This window comes from Lithobates pipiens, unplaced genomic scaffold, assembly GCF_037356315.1.
Source record: "Lithobates pipiens isolate NorthernLeopardFrog02 unplaced genomic scaffold, aLitPip1_a1.2 Scaffold_19, whole genome shotgun sequence".
Lineage (NCBI taxonomy): Eukaryota > Metazoa > Chordata > Amphibia > Anura > Ranidae > Lithobates > Lithobates pipiens.
In genome coordinates this window covers 591,701,085-591,717,506 of record NW_027507764.1, presented here as the reverse complement: position 1 = coordinate 591,717,506, position 16,422 = coordinate 591,701,085, and the positions used below count along the sequence as shown (strand labels likewise).

The 16,422-nt window shown below is 45.6% G+C and overlaps 1 protein-coding gene across 1 annotated transcript in view; it reads left to right on the top strand.

Moving 5' to 3' along the window:
• The window catches only part of LOC143997778 (uncharacterized), a 101,135-nt gene extending 85,533 nt beyond the window's left edge, over positions 1 to 15,602 (top strand). The window contains exon 2 of the mRNA XM_077493568.1: positions 13,142 to 15,602. Within this exon, the coding sequence (XP_077349694.1) occupies positions 13,142 to 14,817 (1,676 nt within the window). The 3' untranslated portion in view covers positions 14,818 to 15,602. The remainder of the gene's footprint in view (positions 1 to 13,141) is intronic.
• The last annotated feature ends 820 nt before the right edge of the window (positions 15,603 to 16,422 follow it).

Sequence of the window (16,422 nt, the reverse complement as noted above, 5' to 3'; positions counted from 1 at the left end):
AAACGTGAGCTTGGCGTGATGGAAGGTGGAGTGGAGGACTATTGAGAGGAGAAGGAGAAGTAGAAGACGAGGCTGGATGGTGAGAGCCTGGAGCGTGGCTTTGTGTGTTCCGTTGCTCCCACTCGGCTCGGTGATGGCTGCTCATGTGCCTTCTTAAGGCGGTCGTCCCTAGGTGAGTGTTGGGCTTACCGCGACGAATGCGTTGACTGCAAAGATTGCAGATGGCAATGCTATTGTCAGCAGCGGACACGTTAAAAAAAGCCCACACTGCGGAGCCATGTGCCGGTGTCCTGGGAGCGCAAGATGTGACCGTACATGGTCGATGACTCGCTCCTGATACATTAGCAGTCTGCTTTGTCCCTCCTGTGCAATGTAAGTTATTCCTGCTTCTCCTCCCTATCTGCTGGTCCATATCTCCCTCTGAACTCCCCTCCTCTTCCTCTCTTGTGGGCACCCACGTGACATCACAAGACACGTCATCATCAACGTCACCTTCCCCACCGCTATAAGTAGAGATCTCGGAGTAGGCAGCAACACCGGGGACCAACCTCCTCCTTGGGCTGATCTGGGTACTGTCGTCAGACTGCTGAGTAGCGGTTGTTGCTGCCTCCTCTTCCTGATCCAATACCAAGAGTGGCTGCGCATCAGAAATGTCTTGATATGGATCGGAAAATAATTCCTGTGACTCAAGCGGAAGGTATGTGGTGGTGGTGGTGTTGTTGGTGGTAGTGTCTTTGGGGGTGCACATAGCAGAGAGTGAAGAAGAGGGTGCAGATCGAGAGGATGAGGATGGTGCAGAAGAGTAAGGCTGAGTGAGCCACTCAACCAAGTCTGGTGCGTCCTTTAAAGTAATTGAACGCACCTTCTGCAACTTCCCACTTTGGCTCAAGCCTGTTGCTCCTGCCCTACCCCTACCACCCCTGCGGAAGGGCCTGCCTCTTCCTCTGCCTGTCATTTTTTAAATGACCCTGTGACAAAACTCTCAGTCCCTATACCAATGAAGGACTGCTGCAGTATAGGGCAGCGGTCAGCAGCAATGCACCTCAACCCTATGTATTGTGGACCTATACCAGTCCTTATAGAGTAGCAGACTGTACCTCACTCAACCCTATGTACTGTAGCACCCTATACCTTACCAGTCCTTATAAGGACTTTTGTGGACCAAGTAGGCTGTGTGTGAGTGATTAGCAGACTGTACGTCAGTCCCTATACCGATGAAGGACTGCTGCAGTATAGGGCAGCGGTCAGCAGTAGTGCACCTCAACCCTATGTATTGTGGACCGATACCAGTCCTTATAGAATGGCAGGCTGTACCTCACTCAACCCTGTGTACTGTAGCACCCTACACAGACCAAGTTACCAGTCCTTATAAGGAGCTTTGTGGAACAAGTGGGTTGTGAATGATTAGCAGACTGCAGCAGAAGGGCAGCAGTCAAGTATAATATTCTTTCTATATTAGGAGAAAGAATATTATATGTGTACAAGCCTATTACCATACCACTGATACCAGTCCTGAAAAGAACCTTTGTGGACCTAATATAGTAACAGCTACTGATTAAACTGACCCTCACTGCCTCACACACAGCTTCCTGCCTGTCCCTATTTAAACTGACAAAACAGAGGCTGCTGGAACAATAACTGGAATAGCACTTTTGTGGACCTGATAGTAACAGCTAATGACTAAACTGACTGTCCCTGCAGCACACACCGTCCTGTCCCTTTCTCTAAACTGACAAAAGACACTCAGACTGCTGCAACAATCACTAGCACAGCACTGCCTCAAACCTATATCCTGAACTACACCTATACCAGTCCTGAAAAGAACTTTTGTGTACCAAATAGCTAGCGATTTTGGTCACTGCAGTCTCTCCCTGCTCCACACAGCAACCTCTCCCTATAGTGACAGAAGAAAGAATGTAAAATGGCTGCCGGATCGGGTCTATTTATAAGTTAGGGGGAATGTCCAAGTGTCCATGTACTGTAAAGTCTCAATTGGCTGTCCTGTACCCCATGATGGATGTGTCATCATAGGTCAAAGTTCTTTTACACAGTAAACACGGAAGTCCGCCGGGCGAACGGCGCCAATAGTCCGCTGATCGGGCGGACCGCGAACAGCCGAAATTCGCCGCGAAACGACCGCCGGGCGAACCGTTCGGCCATCACTATTCACCAATGCCAGGAGCCTGGCGGACAAGATGGGTGAACTAGAAATACTATTGTACAAGGAGGATTTGGATTTTGTGGGAATTTCAGAGACCTGGATCAACAGCTCTCATGATTGGCTGGCAAACATTCAAGAGTATAGTCTTTATTGCAAGGATAGAGAGAGTAAAGAAAAGGGGGAGGGGTATGCCTATATATCAAGAATAATGTACAAGTGAATGTGAGAGGGGACATCACTAAGGGAGCTAGGGAGGAGGTAGAATGCTTATGGGTAGAGCTCCAAAGGGATGAAGCTAAGGGGAAAATAATACTGGGAGTATGCTATAGGCCTCCTAACCTGAGGGAGGAGGGGGAGACGGATCTCCTATCACAATTTGGATTAGCAGCAAGGATGGGAAATGTTATCATAATGGGGGATTTTAACTATCCCGACATAGACTGGGCGGAAGGAACCACGCACTCATCTAAGGCTCGCCAGTTCCTAAATATCTTGCAGGACAATTTTATGGATAAAATAGTAGATGCACCAACTAGAAATAAAGCGTTACTGGATCTACTGATTACCAACAATACAGACCTGATCACAGATGTGGAAATACGGGGCAATTTAGGGAACAGCGATCACAGGTCAATTGGCTTCAGTATAAATCACACAAATAGGAAACATAAGGGGAATACAAAGACACTGAATTTCAAAAGAGCCAACTTCCCTAAACTACGAACCTTGCTAGAAGGCATAAATTGGTATAAAATCTTAGGAACAAAGAACGTGGAGGAGAGATGGGTTTTCTTTAAGAGCATATTAAATAAGGGCATTAGCCAATGACATCCCATTGGGTAATAAATTTAAAAGAGCAAACAAAAAGTCCTGGATGGCCTAATACAGTGATGGCGAACCTTGGCACTCCAGATGTTTTGGAACTACATTTCCCATGATGCTCCACTACACTGCAGAGTGTATGAGCATCATGGGAAATGTAGTTCCAAAACATCTGGGGTGCTAAGGTTCGCCATCACTGGCCTAATACAATGTAAAAATGCATATAAAAGCAAAGGAGAAGGCCATCAAAAAATACAAGGTTGAAGGATCATCATCAGCATTCAGACTTTATAAAGAATGCAACAAGAAATGTAAAAGTGCAATAAGGATGGCTAAGATAGAACATGAAAGACACAGAGGAGGAGAGCAAAAAAATCCCAAGAAATTCTTTAAGTATATAAACAGTGAAAAAGGGAGGACAGACCATATTGGCCCCATAAAGAATGAGGAAGGACATCTGGTTACAAAGGATGGGGAGATGGCGAAGGCATTGAACTTATTCTTCTCCTCAGTCTTCACGGGGGAATCGGGGGGTTTCAGTAACCAAAACTGCAGTGTTTATCCTCATGACACATCCCAGAAAGCACCTCTGTCAGGGAAGTAGGCGCAACCTCGCGAGATACGTTCGTGTTAACGCGCGTCAGTGCTCACGGAGGCGCAAGGTAGTTCCAAGACGAACGCCCGACGCTACGTCTGATCAAGCGGGCGTACGCGGTGATGATACGAACGCATAACGTACTCGACGTAGCCGGACGAACGCCTCGACGTGCTCACGACGTGACCTAGGCACCTTGCCTATTTAAACATTCGCCTGACAGTGCTGCATCGCTGGATTATCGTCAGCTCTCCTGTGTACCTGTGCCCGTGATTCTTGCTGTCTGACCTCCTGTGTACCGACCCGGCTTGCTCGACCTGCTCCTGTTGTTCTCCTGGCTCATACCCCTGGCTTGTACCCGACGTTCCTTGTCTGCTCCCTGCACCCGATCCTGGCTCGGCTTAGACTCCTGCTCTCCGGTCTTCAGCTCAGTACCCGTTACTCTGATCCTAGGACTGATTTCCTGTGCTTGAACCTCGGCTTGGCCTTGACCCTCCTACTGGACTTCTGTTACCCCACTCTTGGACTTCCTAGCACGGTTGCCCCCGGAGACTTGTTTACTCGGCTCTTGTCTTCTGCTGCTGCTACCTGGCAACCTGTGCTACTGTGGGCATTGCATCCCTGTGTCATCTTCAGGGTTGTGCTGCACTCGGCCGCAAGGGGAGCCCTCTCAGCATCTCGGCCTCGTTCCTGAACGTGACAGCCTCCATGGTTAACAGAGGACAGAATTAAAATTAGGCTTGGGAAACTTAAAATTAATAAATCACCAAGACCAGATGGCTTGCACCGGTGGGTACTTAGGGAACTTGGTCAAGTAATTCAGGCTGTATTCAGCCTTAAACGTGCTGGCCAGTTTTGCTGCCATCTAACGACTGCAGTAAAAAACAATTAGACCCCTTTCACACCACGCCGGCGGTAAAACGCTAAAAATAGCAGCATTTTACCATCGGATTTGCGGCACATTTCGGGCGCTAACGGGGCGCTCTTACCCCCTCAGCGCCCGAGAAAGGGTTAAAACCGCCGGCAATACGCCGCAATAGCAGCGTTTTGCCGGCGGTATTGCAGCGCTGCTCCATTGATTTCAATGGGGAGCAGCAGTGGAGGAGCTGTAAACACACCGCTCCTTCACCGCTCCAAAGAAGCTGCTGGCAGGACTTATACCCAGACGTCCTGCCAGCGCACCGCTCCAGTGTGAAGGCCCTCGGGGCTTTCACACTGGAGACAAAGGAGCAGCAGTTTGAGGGCGGATTCCAGTCGCTATTTCTAACGCTATAGCGCCTGCAAAACGCCCTGGTGTGAAAGGGGTCTTACTATCAAGTTGAAACACAGCTGCAAAATTTTAACCTATGAATTACTGCAAATGCAAAGTGATTCCCTAGTTTGGGCCTATATATACACATGGATATAAATACTAAGAATAAAAATTGTGGAAAAATATATAAAGAAATAATATATAAAGAAAAGGCCAGGAAAAATTATTCAAAACAAACAAATATCCATTTTTTTTTTGCTTTTTTTCTGCACACATAATGTATACATAAAAATGCAATCATATATTCGGGGGTAATAAAAAAAAAAAAATATATATATATATATATATGTATATATATATATATATATATATACAGTGGTGTGAAAAAGTGTTTGCCCCCTTCCTCATTTCCTGTTCCTTTGCATGTTTGTCACACTTAAGTGTTTCGGAACATCAAACCAATTTAAACAATAGTCAAGGACAACACAAGTAAACACAAAATGCAATTTGTAAATGAAGGTGTTTATTATTAAAGGTGAAAAAAAATCCAAACCATCATGGCCCTGTGTGAAAAAGTGATTGCCCCCTAAACCTAATAACTGGTTGGGCCACCCTTAGCAGCAACAACTGCAACCAAGCGTTTGCGATAACGTGCAATGAGGCTTTTACAGCGTCCTGGAGGAATTTTGGCCCACTCATCTTTGCAGAATTGTCCTAATTCAGTTACATTAGAGGGTTTTCGAGCATGAACGGCCTTTTTAAGGTCATACCACAACATCTCAATAGGATTCAGGTCAGGACTTTGGCTAGGCCACTCCAAAGTCTTCATTTTGTTTTTCTTCAGCCATACGGTGGTGGACTTGCTGGTGTGTTTAGGATCATTGTCCTGCTGCAGAACCCAAGTTCGTTTCAGCTTGAGTACACGAACAGATGGTCGGACATTCTCCTTCAGGATCTCTTGGTAGACAGCAGAATTCATAGTTCCTTTTATCACGGCAAGTCTTCCAGGTCCTGAAGCAGCAAAACAGCCCCAGACCATCACACTACCACCACCATATTTTACTGTTGGTATAATGTTCTTTTTATGAAATGCAGTGTTCCTTCTACGCCAGATATACTTGGACACACACCTTCCAAAGAGTTCCACTTTTGTCTCATCGGTCCACAGAATGTTGTCCCAAAAGTCTTGGGGATCATCAAGATGTGTTGTGGAGAAATTGAGACGAGCTTTGATGTTCTTTTTGCTCAGCAGTGGTTTTCTCCTTGGAACTCTGCCATGCAGGCCATTTTTGCCCAGTCTTTTCCTGATGGTGGAGGCATGAACGCTGACCTTAACTGAGGCAAGTGAGGCCTGCAGTTCCTTGGACGTTGTTGTGGGGTCTTCTGTGACCTCTTGGATGAGTCGTCGCTGCGCTCTTGGGGTAATTTTGGGCGGCCGGCCACTCCTGGGAAGGTTCACCAATGTTCCATGTCTTCGCCATTTGTGGATAATGGCTCTCACTGTGGTTCGCTGGATTCCCAAAGCTTTGGAAATGGCTTTATAACCCTTTCCAGACTGATAGATCTCAATTACTTTCTTTCTCAATTGTTCCTGAATTTCTTTGGGTCTCGGCATGATGTGTAGCTTTTAAGGATCTTCTGGTGGACCTTACTGTGTCAAGCAGCTCCTATTTAAGTGATGCCTTGATTGTGAACAGGTGTGGCAATAATCAGGCCTGGGTGTGGCTAGAGAAATTGAACTCAGGTGTGGACAACCACAGTTATAGTATGTTTTAACAAGGGGGGCAATCACTTTTTCACACAGGGCCATGATGGTTTGGATTTTTTTTCACCTTTAATAATAAACACCTTCATTTACAAATTGCATTTTGTGTTTACTTGTGTTGTCCTTGACTATTGTTTAAATTGGTTTGATGTTCCGAAACACTTAAGTGTGACAAACATGCAAAGGAACAGGAAATGAGGAAGGGGGCAAACACTTTTTCACACCACTGTATATATATATATATATATATATATATATATATATATATATAACGAATCTAATATTACAACACCCTTAGGTATACTACACAGATGAGTTAAAAAAAATTAATATATGTTATATTATATTAGTGTCACCAGAGCATGGATAAAAATCATTACAGATAAATACTTTGATATTTTAAAGTGGGGTGCCCCTAAAAAAATAAATAAAAAAAAATTAAAGTCAGCAGCTACAAATACTTACCTGTCCCAGGGTCCAGCAATGTGGGGGAATGAAGCCCCCTCTCGTTCCCCGCTCATTCATACTGTGGGCACCCATTGCGCATGCACGAGTGGCGCAGGGCGCTGTGATATGCTGCGCAGTCATCTGGGACACGTGACAGGTCCCAGGTGACTGTGCGGCATGAGGGGAAGTGATGTCACCAGCCCGGGCAAGGAAGAAGGCAGACTATGAGGGACCCCCCTAGCAACAGGTATTTAGAGGTGAGTAAAAACATTTTTTTTTCCAATTATTTTTTATTTTTTTAAGATTTTTAATCACTTTTTTATTTTTTGGTGGCAACACCACTTTAAATATCTAAACTAATTGTCAAACCAAGATATATGTGTTACCAAAATACATTAATAGAATAAAATATAGTATAAATAAAGATTAAAAATTAATATTTCATACTAGTTTGTATCATTTTGTATAAATTTCCATAAAACCAAATTATTGACACATTATATGATGTTTTCAATAGTAAATTATGTAATTTATCCCTCCAATATTACAGAAAATTATATATATATATATATATATATATATATATATATATATATATATATATATATATATATATATATATATATATATATATATATAAAAGTAAACTAATGAACCAAATCTAAAAAATTGTTTTATAAAATCGTGGACAATTCCAATGCTGCGTTTATTCCACCAGGTGAGAGGGCATCAAGGGAATATATTCAAAAAGTTTCGCCTTCGCAAAGCTTGAAATATCTTTCCGCGTCTGACATATTTTTGGGCATTTGTTCCAATACCCAAACTTTTAGGCCATCCGTAGAACCTTTGTGACACTGTGCAAAATGGCGAGGGACACTGTGCGTAGAACACAGGTTGGCAGGCAACAAAAGTGGTGCTGAAAGGATGTACGACCCTCTGATCCGGGTTGGAATGTTTACACTGTGTGGCAGGCCACGACCAGGGCTGGTGCTTGGATTTTTGACACCCTAGGCAAAACCTCATTTTGTTGCCCCCCTTGGCTCCACCCCTAAATCCACCCCCTTTGCCCTGACCATGTATACTCCACCTTTTTAATGAAGCACCCATAAAAGCCTCACCAGTGCCCATCAATGCAGCCTCACCAGTGCCCATCAATGCAGCCTCACCAGCGCCAATCAATGCAGCCTACCAGTGCCCATCAATGCAGCCTACCAGCGCCTATCAATACAGTCTCACCAGCACCCATCAATGTAGCCTCACCAGCGCCCATCAATGCAGCCTACCAGTGCCCATCAATGCAACCTCACCAGTGCCCATCAAATACAGCCTACCAGTGCCCATCTAAGCAGCCTACCAGCGCCCATCAATGAATGTTGGCTTGCTTCCATTCATTCCAGAGTCGGGACACAGACATCATCTGCCGCTGCTGCACCTCTGACACTATGTGTGAATGGAGAAGTGGCTGCCTGCTGATGCTGAGACTTAGTTGCCTGCTGAAGAGAGAAGAGAGTAGGAACACCAGTTTGCCTAGTGGTAGCACCAGCCCTGGCCGCGGCCTCACTCTCCATGCACAGAGAGGTCCCTCTCGCGCCAAGCTGAGTAGGAAGAGAGCGCAGGGCAGGGCTTTGGCTTCTTATACAATTCCTCCCAGCAATCTCTCCAATGGCAGCAAAGATCCCTGGGATGTGTAGTCCAGGTACAGGGTCATGCGAAGCAATTATCAGTCTGTAGAACTACTCATCCCACAATCCATTTAGCTTGACTCTTGGCTTGGCTTTTTCCACACCCAGACAGGCTCTCTCCCCAGGCTGCAACACCTTTTCATTGATATGGAATGGCCACAATCTTCCCACTCCTTCAGCAGGTACCTTCTTTTCTTGTAATACCCACTGGAATGCCTGCCTCAGCTGAGGATGAATCTTTCCCATTGGAGTGCCCTCCCAGGCCAGACGAGTGAGTAGTCTCCTCACAAGATTGGCGTTAATGATGGTGTTATTGATGGTGCCTATCAATAAGGAATTTTGGCCTGCCCCAGGAGGTCGGGGACAGATGACAGCCAGTGTGTCAAAAGTCTCTGGTTTTACTGCCATGGCAGGACTGAATTTTATCTTGATGGTTATGTATCCATCGTATGGGCACTTCTGGGTTCCTATGCCACAGATCTCTAACTATTCGAGCTTGCACAAAGGGATATGCTTCAAGTACTTGTGGTAGCAATCCTGATACAGCAACGACACCTGAGCTACAGTATCCAGCAGTGCTTGTGTATAGATGCCCTTGACTTTTACCGAGACTATAGGGGAGGGCCCCACTAAGTTCTTTGGTAGGTTTCTCACAGGTGGCTTTATAGTTTGTGACTTACCTAACCTCTTTGGAGGAGGCGAAGTTGGTCTATGTGTTCAGTATGATGTGCATTGATCTCCTGCCTCTGTTTTCCCTGAAGATTTTGTTTCTTTCACTCGTTTAGGTAAACAAGGGGTAGAGGTAACAGATGACTTGCGTCCTTTCTTTTTCTTGCCTCTTTTCTTGGCTTTGTAGCACAGTTTCCCTTCGGGACTCTCAACTAGCTCCTTCACTGAGGTCCCCTGAAGTTTCCCATCAGCTTTGGGAAGAATATTTTTTGTAATGCTCTCGGAACTTCAGTGAGTAAATGAGGGCTGATGCCAGACTTGGGGCACTCAGCTCAGAAGTGTCCAACCTCTCCGCACCTATAACATCTCTTCTCTCGCCCCTGACATGGTTTTTGCTCACCTTGAGGAGTCCCTTGTTCCTGGACCTTTGCTTGGGTCTCCATCACTCGCATCAGAGCATGATACATTTGGGTTTGAGCTTGAGCTGCCTGAGCCATCAATTTGGTTGGCCCAAGTTAAGCCACTGGCTTAATAGTGTCAGGAGGGGCCAATCCCACTGGTTCAGATTCAGTTCCATTGTCTTCATCCAAGAAATCCACCTCCGCATGAACAGCTCAAACCACCACTTTCTCTTTGTTCCCAGCAATAGAGCCCAATTCACTCGATCGTTGGCTTTTCTCTTCTAATAGAGCTTATTCCTCTCGTACTTCTCTTATCAGTTCATTGTATGTGGGTACCACTTGAGTTCTCTTCAGTAGTAACTTCAATACAATGTGATGATTTGGCTGAGCCCCTTGCAGAACCCAGGCCAAGCGAGCCTGGTCAACATCTTTGGGGTCAACACCCCTCTTGAGGATAATTTGATGCAGCATCCTGTCCACTCAAGAGATTTATTTGGACAGATTCTCTCCCATCTGCTGATGGGTGTGGTTGAATTTGTACATCAGGTCTGCGGTAGTTTCAACCCTCCCAAATACAACTTACAGAGGATCAATGTAGTCCATGGCGACACAAGTTTTCTTGCCCATCCTCTGATTACGGATCACATCAGCCGCTGGACCTCGAAGGCTCCCACTAAGCCCTTGTCATTTCAGAGCCTCTGAAACACTCTACTCATCTATAGCCTGCAGGGCCTGACTCCTCCATGCTTCAAACTCATCTCCCCCCACTGGATTTGGCAGTTGTCCTGAGAAGAAACTAAGTCTTTGATTGCCCTGGTTGGCATTTCCAGATCCATTCTTCACCAAGCTATCAACCAATCTGCTCATATCCTTGTAGAAAGAGAGAGGGGGCACTGACTCCTTCAGAGTCAGCTCCCACAGGTAAGGGACCCTTCTCCTGAGTTCTGGTCAAGGGCTGCCTCTCATTCTGTTCTCCCCCCACTTTGAGTGGGAACACTTTTGCAATCACCCCTTTTAGCAATCACCCCACCCAGATGTACCTCTTCCTCCTGAAAGCACATAGGTACATCTTCCTGCCATTCTAGTAGTACCCTGACTTGATCCATCTCATATGTGGCTTCAGTCTCCACAATTTAGGCCCGGTGTCCTGGGACCAGAGCTCTCAGCCACCTTCTGATCTCTCTCTCTCTCTCTCTCAGTGTGCTTACATCCTGATATCTCCAGAACAGTGTTCTTCTCTGTTGGAGCTCCTTGACTCTTGCCCCAAGCAACCACGGCCATCATAACGGCTTCCGACGTGGATTGTGGTTCTTATCTAGGCTGGTTAAGGCCAGCTGCAGATAGCATCCCGGACGAGCCCTCAAATGTAGCATGACCCCCTAACAGGCTACTTGGATTTACCTGCTCATCTGCACTGCCATGATCTGATGAACAGTCCAACTCACCTGACACTCTGGATTCAGACATCTTTGCACCACTTCAAAACAATAAGTCAGACAACTCTGTGCATTTATATTCTGATAATGTTTACTAGGACAGTTCAAAGAACATATTATCACAAAGAGGAGGTAATAAATCTGCTGAGTTTTAGGCAACAGAGCCAACTCAGCAAAAGAATTCCTCCCAATAACACTAATAATAAGTCAAGATATTTTCAGGTAAACCGTCTATTATATACACATGTACAGTGAAGTACTGCTTGCACCTGAAAGGATAAACAAGTTAAATGGTTATACTGACACACTTGTAATAACCTCGCCCCAGCCTATAAATCTTAAACCCTAATGAGAGGTCAGGCTTAATGGTAATGGTATAAGGGCCCCTATAGCAATAATGACAGCAATGTCCCCATTGCAGATCTGATGGTCTTCACCGGTGCATAGGAGCTTGTTATTTGTATCCAATAAGGTGTAATAGCAAGCAATAAGCTTTCTTGAAAAGGTAAAGGCTAAAGGTGTCTATGCACAGCGTTCAAGAATGGTTCAGTAAAGTATTCCCGAGGTAAAGATGTCTGTGCAAAGTGTCCCAGTGAAAATAGTAAGAAAAGATTTGTAAAGGTGGGCAATTGCCCTCTCACCAACGATCAGGCCGATTTCATGCCTTCCAGACAGCAGCCCCTGACACGACACACGTGCAGCAGATCCACCGTTCTGATCTTGATGTGAAGCATAGAACACAGGTTGGCAGATGACTGATGGATGGGTGTCTGATGAACCACCGGGCAGTGCAAGGCCCCTCCCATCCGATTTAGAATGTTTACACCGCGTTTTAGGCAGCGACCTCTCTCTCCATGCACGGACAGGTCTGTCTCATATCAGGCCCAGGAGGAAGAGAGCGCAGGCCAGGGCTTTGGCTTCTTATATAGTTCCTCACAGCAATCTCTCCGAGGGCAGCAAAGATCCCTGGGATGTGTAGTCCAGGTACAGGGTCATGCAAAGAAATTATCAGTCTGTAGAACTACTCGCCCCATAATCTCTTTAGCTTGGCTCACTAATATGATATCAATTGATAACACTGAGCACTAGAGGGACAGGCAATGCATAGAAATACCAGAGGTGCACTGTACTTTATAATTGTAGTCCACATTACTACATCCTCCCCCCACTTGAAAGTCTTTGGTCCTTAAAAACAGATCACAACCTATGGGATTACTTTACTGTATCATAAACTGAATACTTAATCATCTAATAAACTAGGCGTGGTAACAGCTAATAACTGACCCAATGCGGGATCTTCAAACAGCAAATCTGACTCATGCTGTAAATCTGTGAGTCTTAATTGGGTCAGGGTTATTAGAGTTTAGGGCTGGGTGACTCATCCTGACAGATCTCTGGTGCTTCCTTCTGGTGTCTGGAAGGTTGGAGAGCCTTCTAGAACTAGGGGGCAGGGTTAGGAGGAGCTACCATGAATATTTATTGGGCTTCAGCCGATCTCCAGAAGAGGGCTGTCAAAATGAGTGCGATAAAAACGTCCTTTCTCCTCTAGGGAAATTAGCATTTAACCCATGTAGTGCCATGGGTACCCCATTGCAAAGCTACATTTACCAGTCAGCAGCCCAGAGCGGTGCTATAGGAATGTATTCATTGTTTTTTGAGAATATTAAAAAATACAATGTGTCAACTTTGTTGCTTCTGCTGTTCTGCTGACCTATAGATGTCTGTGACAAAGAAAAAGGGTTTAGAAGCGTGTTTTCCTTTTTCAGAAAAACAGTGTATAGAACATGATAGGGCTTAGCCCACCACACCATAATTTGTCTGTTTTTTCCCTTGTAAGATATCCAGGGTTTTGAGGATTGTTATAGTGATCATATAAAGATATCAATAACTGTGTGTATGTTGATTTTACAGATGCTAAACGTGCACTTTCTATGGTAAAGAATCGTAAAAGGTCTCTACTGGAGAAACTAAAGAAATATCTGAGCAGCACGGAGAAGGTTGGATCTCTGACTATTTACAGGATAAAAATTGAGGATTTGAAGCAGCAGAATATATGGGAATTTGGAACAACAAAGGCCGATAAGGAGAACAAAGTGATCATGATGGTTGGTGAAACCGGATCTGGCAAAACAACCCTGATTAACACTATGGTCAACTACATCTTTGGTGTGGAGTGGAAGGATGATCACCGGATTCAGCTAATTGGGGAGAATAGTGAGAAGAGTCAAGCTCACAGCCAAACATCGAGTGTCACCATCTACCAGATCAACCACGAAGATGGCTTCCGAATCCCGTACTCCATAACCATTATTGACACTCCGGGGTTTGGAGACACCAGAGGGATAGAGCAAGATGAAAAAATCATGCGGGAGATACGAGATTTGTTTTCTAAATGCGAATTCACAGAAATTGATGCCATTTGTTTTGTGGTTCAGTCTACTCTGCCTCGGTTAACTCCAACACAGAAGTACATCTATGACAACATTTTGTCTATTTTTGGGATTAACATGAAGGAGAATATAGTCTTCTTCACAACTTTTGCTGATGTCCAGGAGCCAAATGTTCTCTCAGCAATTATGGAGGCGGACGTTCCCTGTGCGAAATCTGAAGATGGAAAACCTGTGTACTTCAAGGTCAATAACGGCATGCTGTACGCAAATAACCGCCCTGCTAAAGTTGGCAAACATGTCTACAAGGCTCAAGAAATTCAATGGGAATTGGGAATGGAAAGCATTGAGGATTTTTTTTTACATTTGCCTGGATTAGCCAGTAAAGATTTAACTTTAACAAAGAAAGTTCTAGCAAAAAGAAATGCTTTAAATGGACTTGTCCAAAAAATTGAGGTGTTGACCGGGAAACGGCGTGAACTGGAGCAAACCGAGAGAGCTCTGAATGAAAACAGAGCGGAGGTTGAAAAGAATGGAAATTTTGAGTTTGAAGTGACAGAAACTGTAAAAAGAAGGGTATACTCATCCGAATACTTAATTAAGTGCCAGGAGTGCAGCTCTACATGTAACCAAGACTGCGGCAAGTATTTTAACAACCCATTTTATCTTCGTACATTTTTTGATTGGAAAGCACTTTGTTCTGTATGTAGACATAACTATAGCGTACACTTATCAGAAATGTCTTACTGGAAAACTTGTGTTGAATTGAAGAAGAAAACGTATTCTGATATTAAAAAAATATATGAAAACGCGGAGAAGAAGGTGATGACTCTAGAAAATGTTCTTTTAAAATTGAAGGAAGACATGAAGAAGGCAGAGGATGAGGTACTGGAACTTACTCGGGAGATTGGCGAGATCCTCAAACTTCTCCAGGAGATCGCCTTAAAACCAAACCCGATGTCTGCTGTGGATTACATGAAGTTACTCATTGAAAAAGAGAAGCGGGAAGGAAAGAGGGGATTCATTGACAGAATTTATGAAATGGAAGAAAACATTAAAAAATTTGAACTTATCGGTGAAATTCAGTCCGGCAAAATGGCAAAACTAAAAACCCTCTCCACCAATCCCTCCACTGGTCTCAATTCAGTAGCTTTCTCCCGTCTCCACCAATCCATTGTCTGGTCTATATATAATATTTAGGGGTTCTAAGTAATTTGCAAGCAAAAAAATAATTATTTTAAGGGGGTTGTAAAGTTTCGTGTTTTTTCACCTTAATGTACCTATGCATTAAGGTGAAAAAACACTTTGCACTCTCCGCCCCCCCCAGCCCCCGTTTTACTTACCTGAGCCCTGAATCTCCATGGGCACGATCCTGCGTTGCTTTCCCCCAGCTCCTGTGGGCTCTTCATTGGATCATTGATAGCAGCACAGCCATTGGCTCCCACTGCTGTCAATCAAATCAATGATGTGGCACGTCAGTGGACGGGGCAGAGTGATACAAGCTAACCCCCTTGGGATAGACCTGACCACCAGGCTAAGGATCACATTGACCACCAGTGCAAGGGGCACACTAACCACCAGGCTAAGGGGCACACTGATCACCACTGTAAGGGTCACACCACGAGTGTAAGGAGCACACAGATCACGAGTGTAAGGAGCACACTGATCACGAGTGTAAGGAGCACACTGATCACGAGTGTAAGGAGCACACTGATCACCAGTGTATGGGGCATACTGACCACCAGGGTATGGGAGCAGACTGACCAGAGGCGGCTCTATAATTAGGCAAATTAGGTGGTCGCCTAAGGCCCTGCCCACACAGGGGCCTTGCAGCTGCCTAATTTGCCTATTGTAGTGTTTAACAGTGGTGGTTTCCCAGTCTGTTATGCCGCAAATTCACCAGCTCTGCGGCGATCTACCCCTCAATCACAGACAGTTGACAGGTAGATCGAGTATCGGCCGACATGCAGAGTAGCGCGGGAAGTGGCTGTAATAAGTCCTTACTGTCTTCTCTCATGTCGCACTGCTCCCCGGCGGCCCCTCCCCTCCTTTCGTCCATCCCAAGTGATGTCACAAGCATACAACGAGAGGAGGGGAGTGGCCACCAGGGAGCAGCGCAACATGAGAGAGGACAGTAAGGACTTATTACAGCCGCTTCCGGTGCTACTCTGCAAGTCTGCATTTAAAGGAAAGTGTACCCTGCTGTGCCCAGTACTCTGATGTGCCCTGTACTCTGTGCCCAGTACCTTGATGTGCCCCATATCCTGTGCCCAGTACCCTGGTGTGCCCTGTACCCTGTGCCCAGTACCCTGATGTGCTCTGCTGTTCCACATACCCTTTGCCCATATCCTGATGTGTCCTGCTGTGACCCCTACCCTGATGTGCCCAATACCCAGCACCCTGCTGTACCCATACCCTGAACCCCGATGTGCCCTGCTGTGCAACCAAAACCCTGCTGTGCCCCAAACCCTGTGCCCGTGTCCTGATATGCCCTGCTGTGTCCCATACCCTGTGCCCTGTATCCTGCTGTGCCCCGTACCCTGGTGTGCCCTGTACCATGCACCCTGATGTGCCCTTTACTCTGCTGTGCCCTGTACCCTGCTGTGTGCCCTGTACCACGCTATGCACCCCATGCCCCACTGTGTGCCTTGTGATAAGCCTTGCTGTGTATCCCATGTTATGCTGCTTGTCCCGTGGTGTGCCCCATGCCCAGCCGTGAGCACCTTAAAGTGCCCCATGTTCTGCTGTGAGCCCCATGATGTACCTCATGTTTTGCTGTGTGCCCTGTGATGTATCCCATGCCCT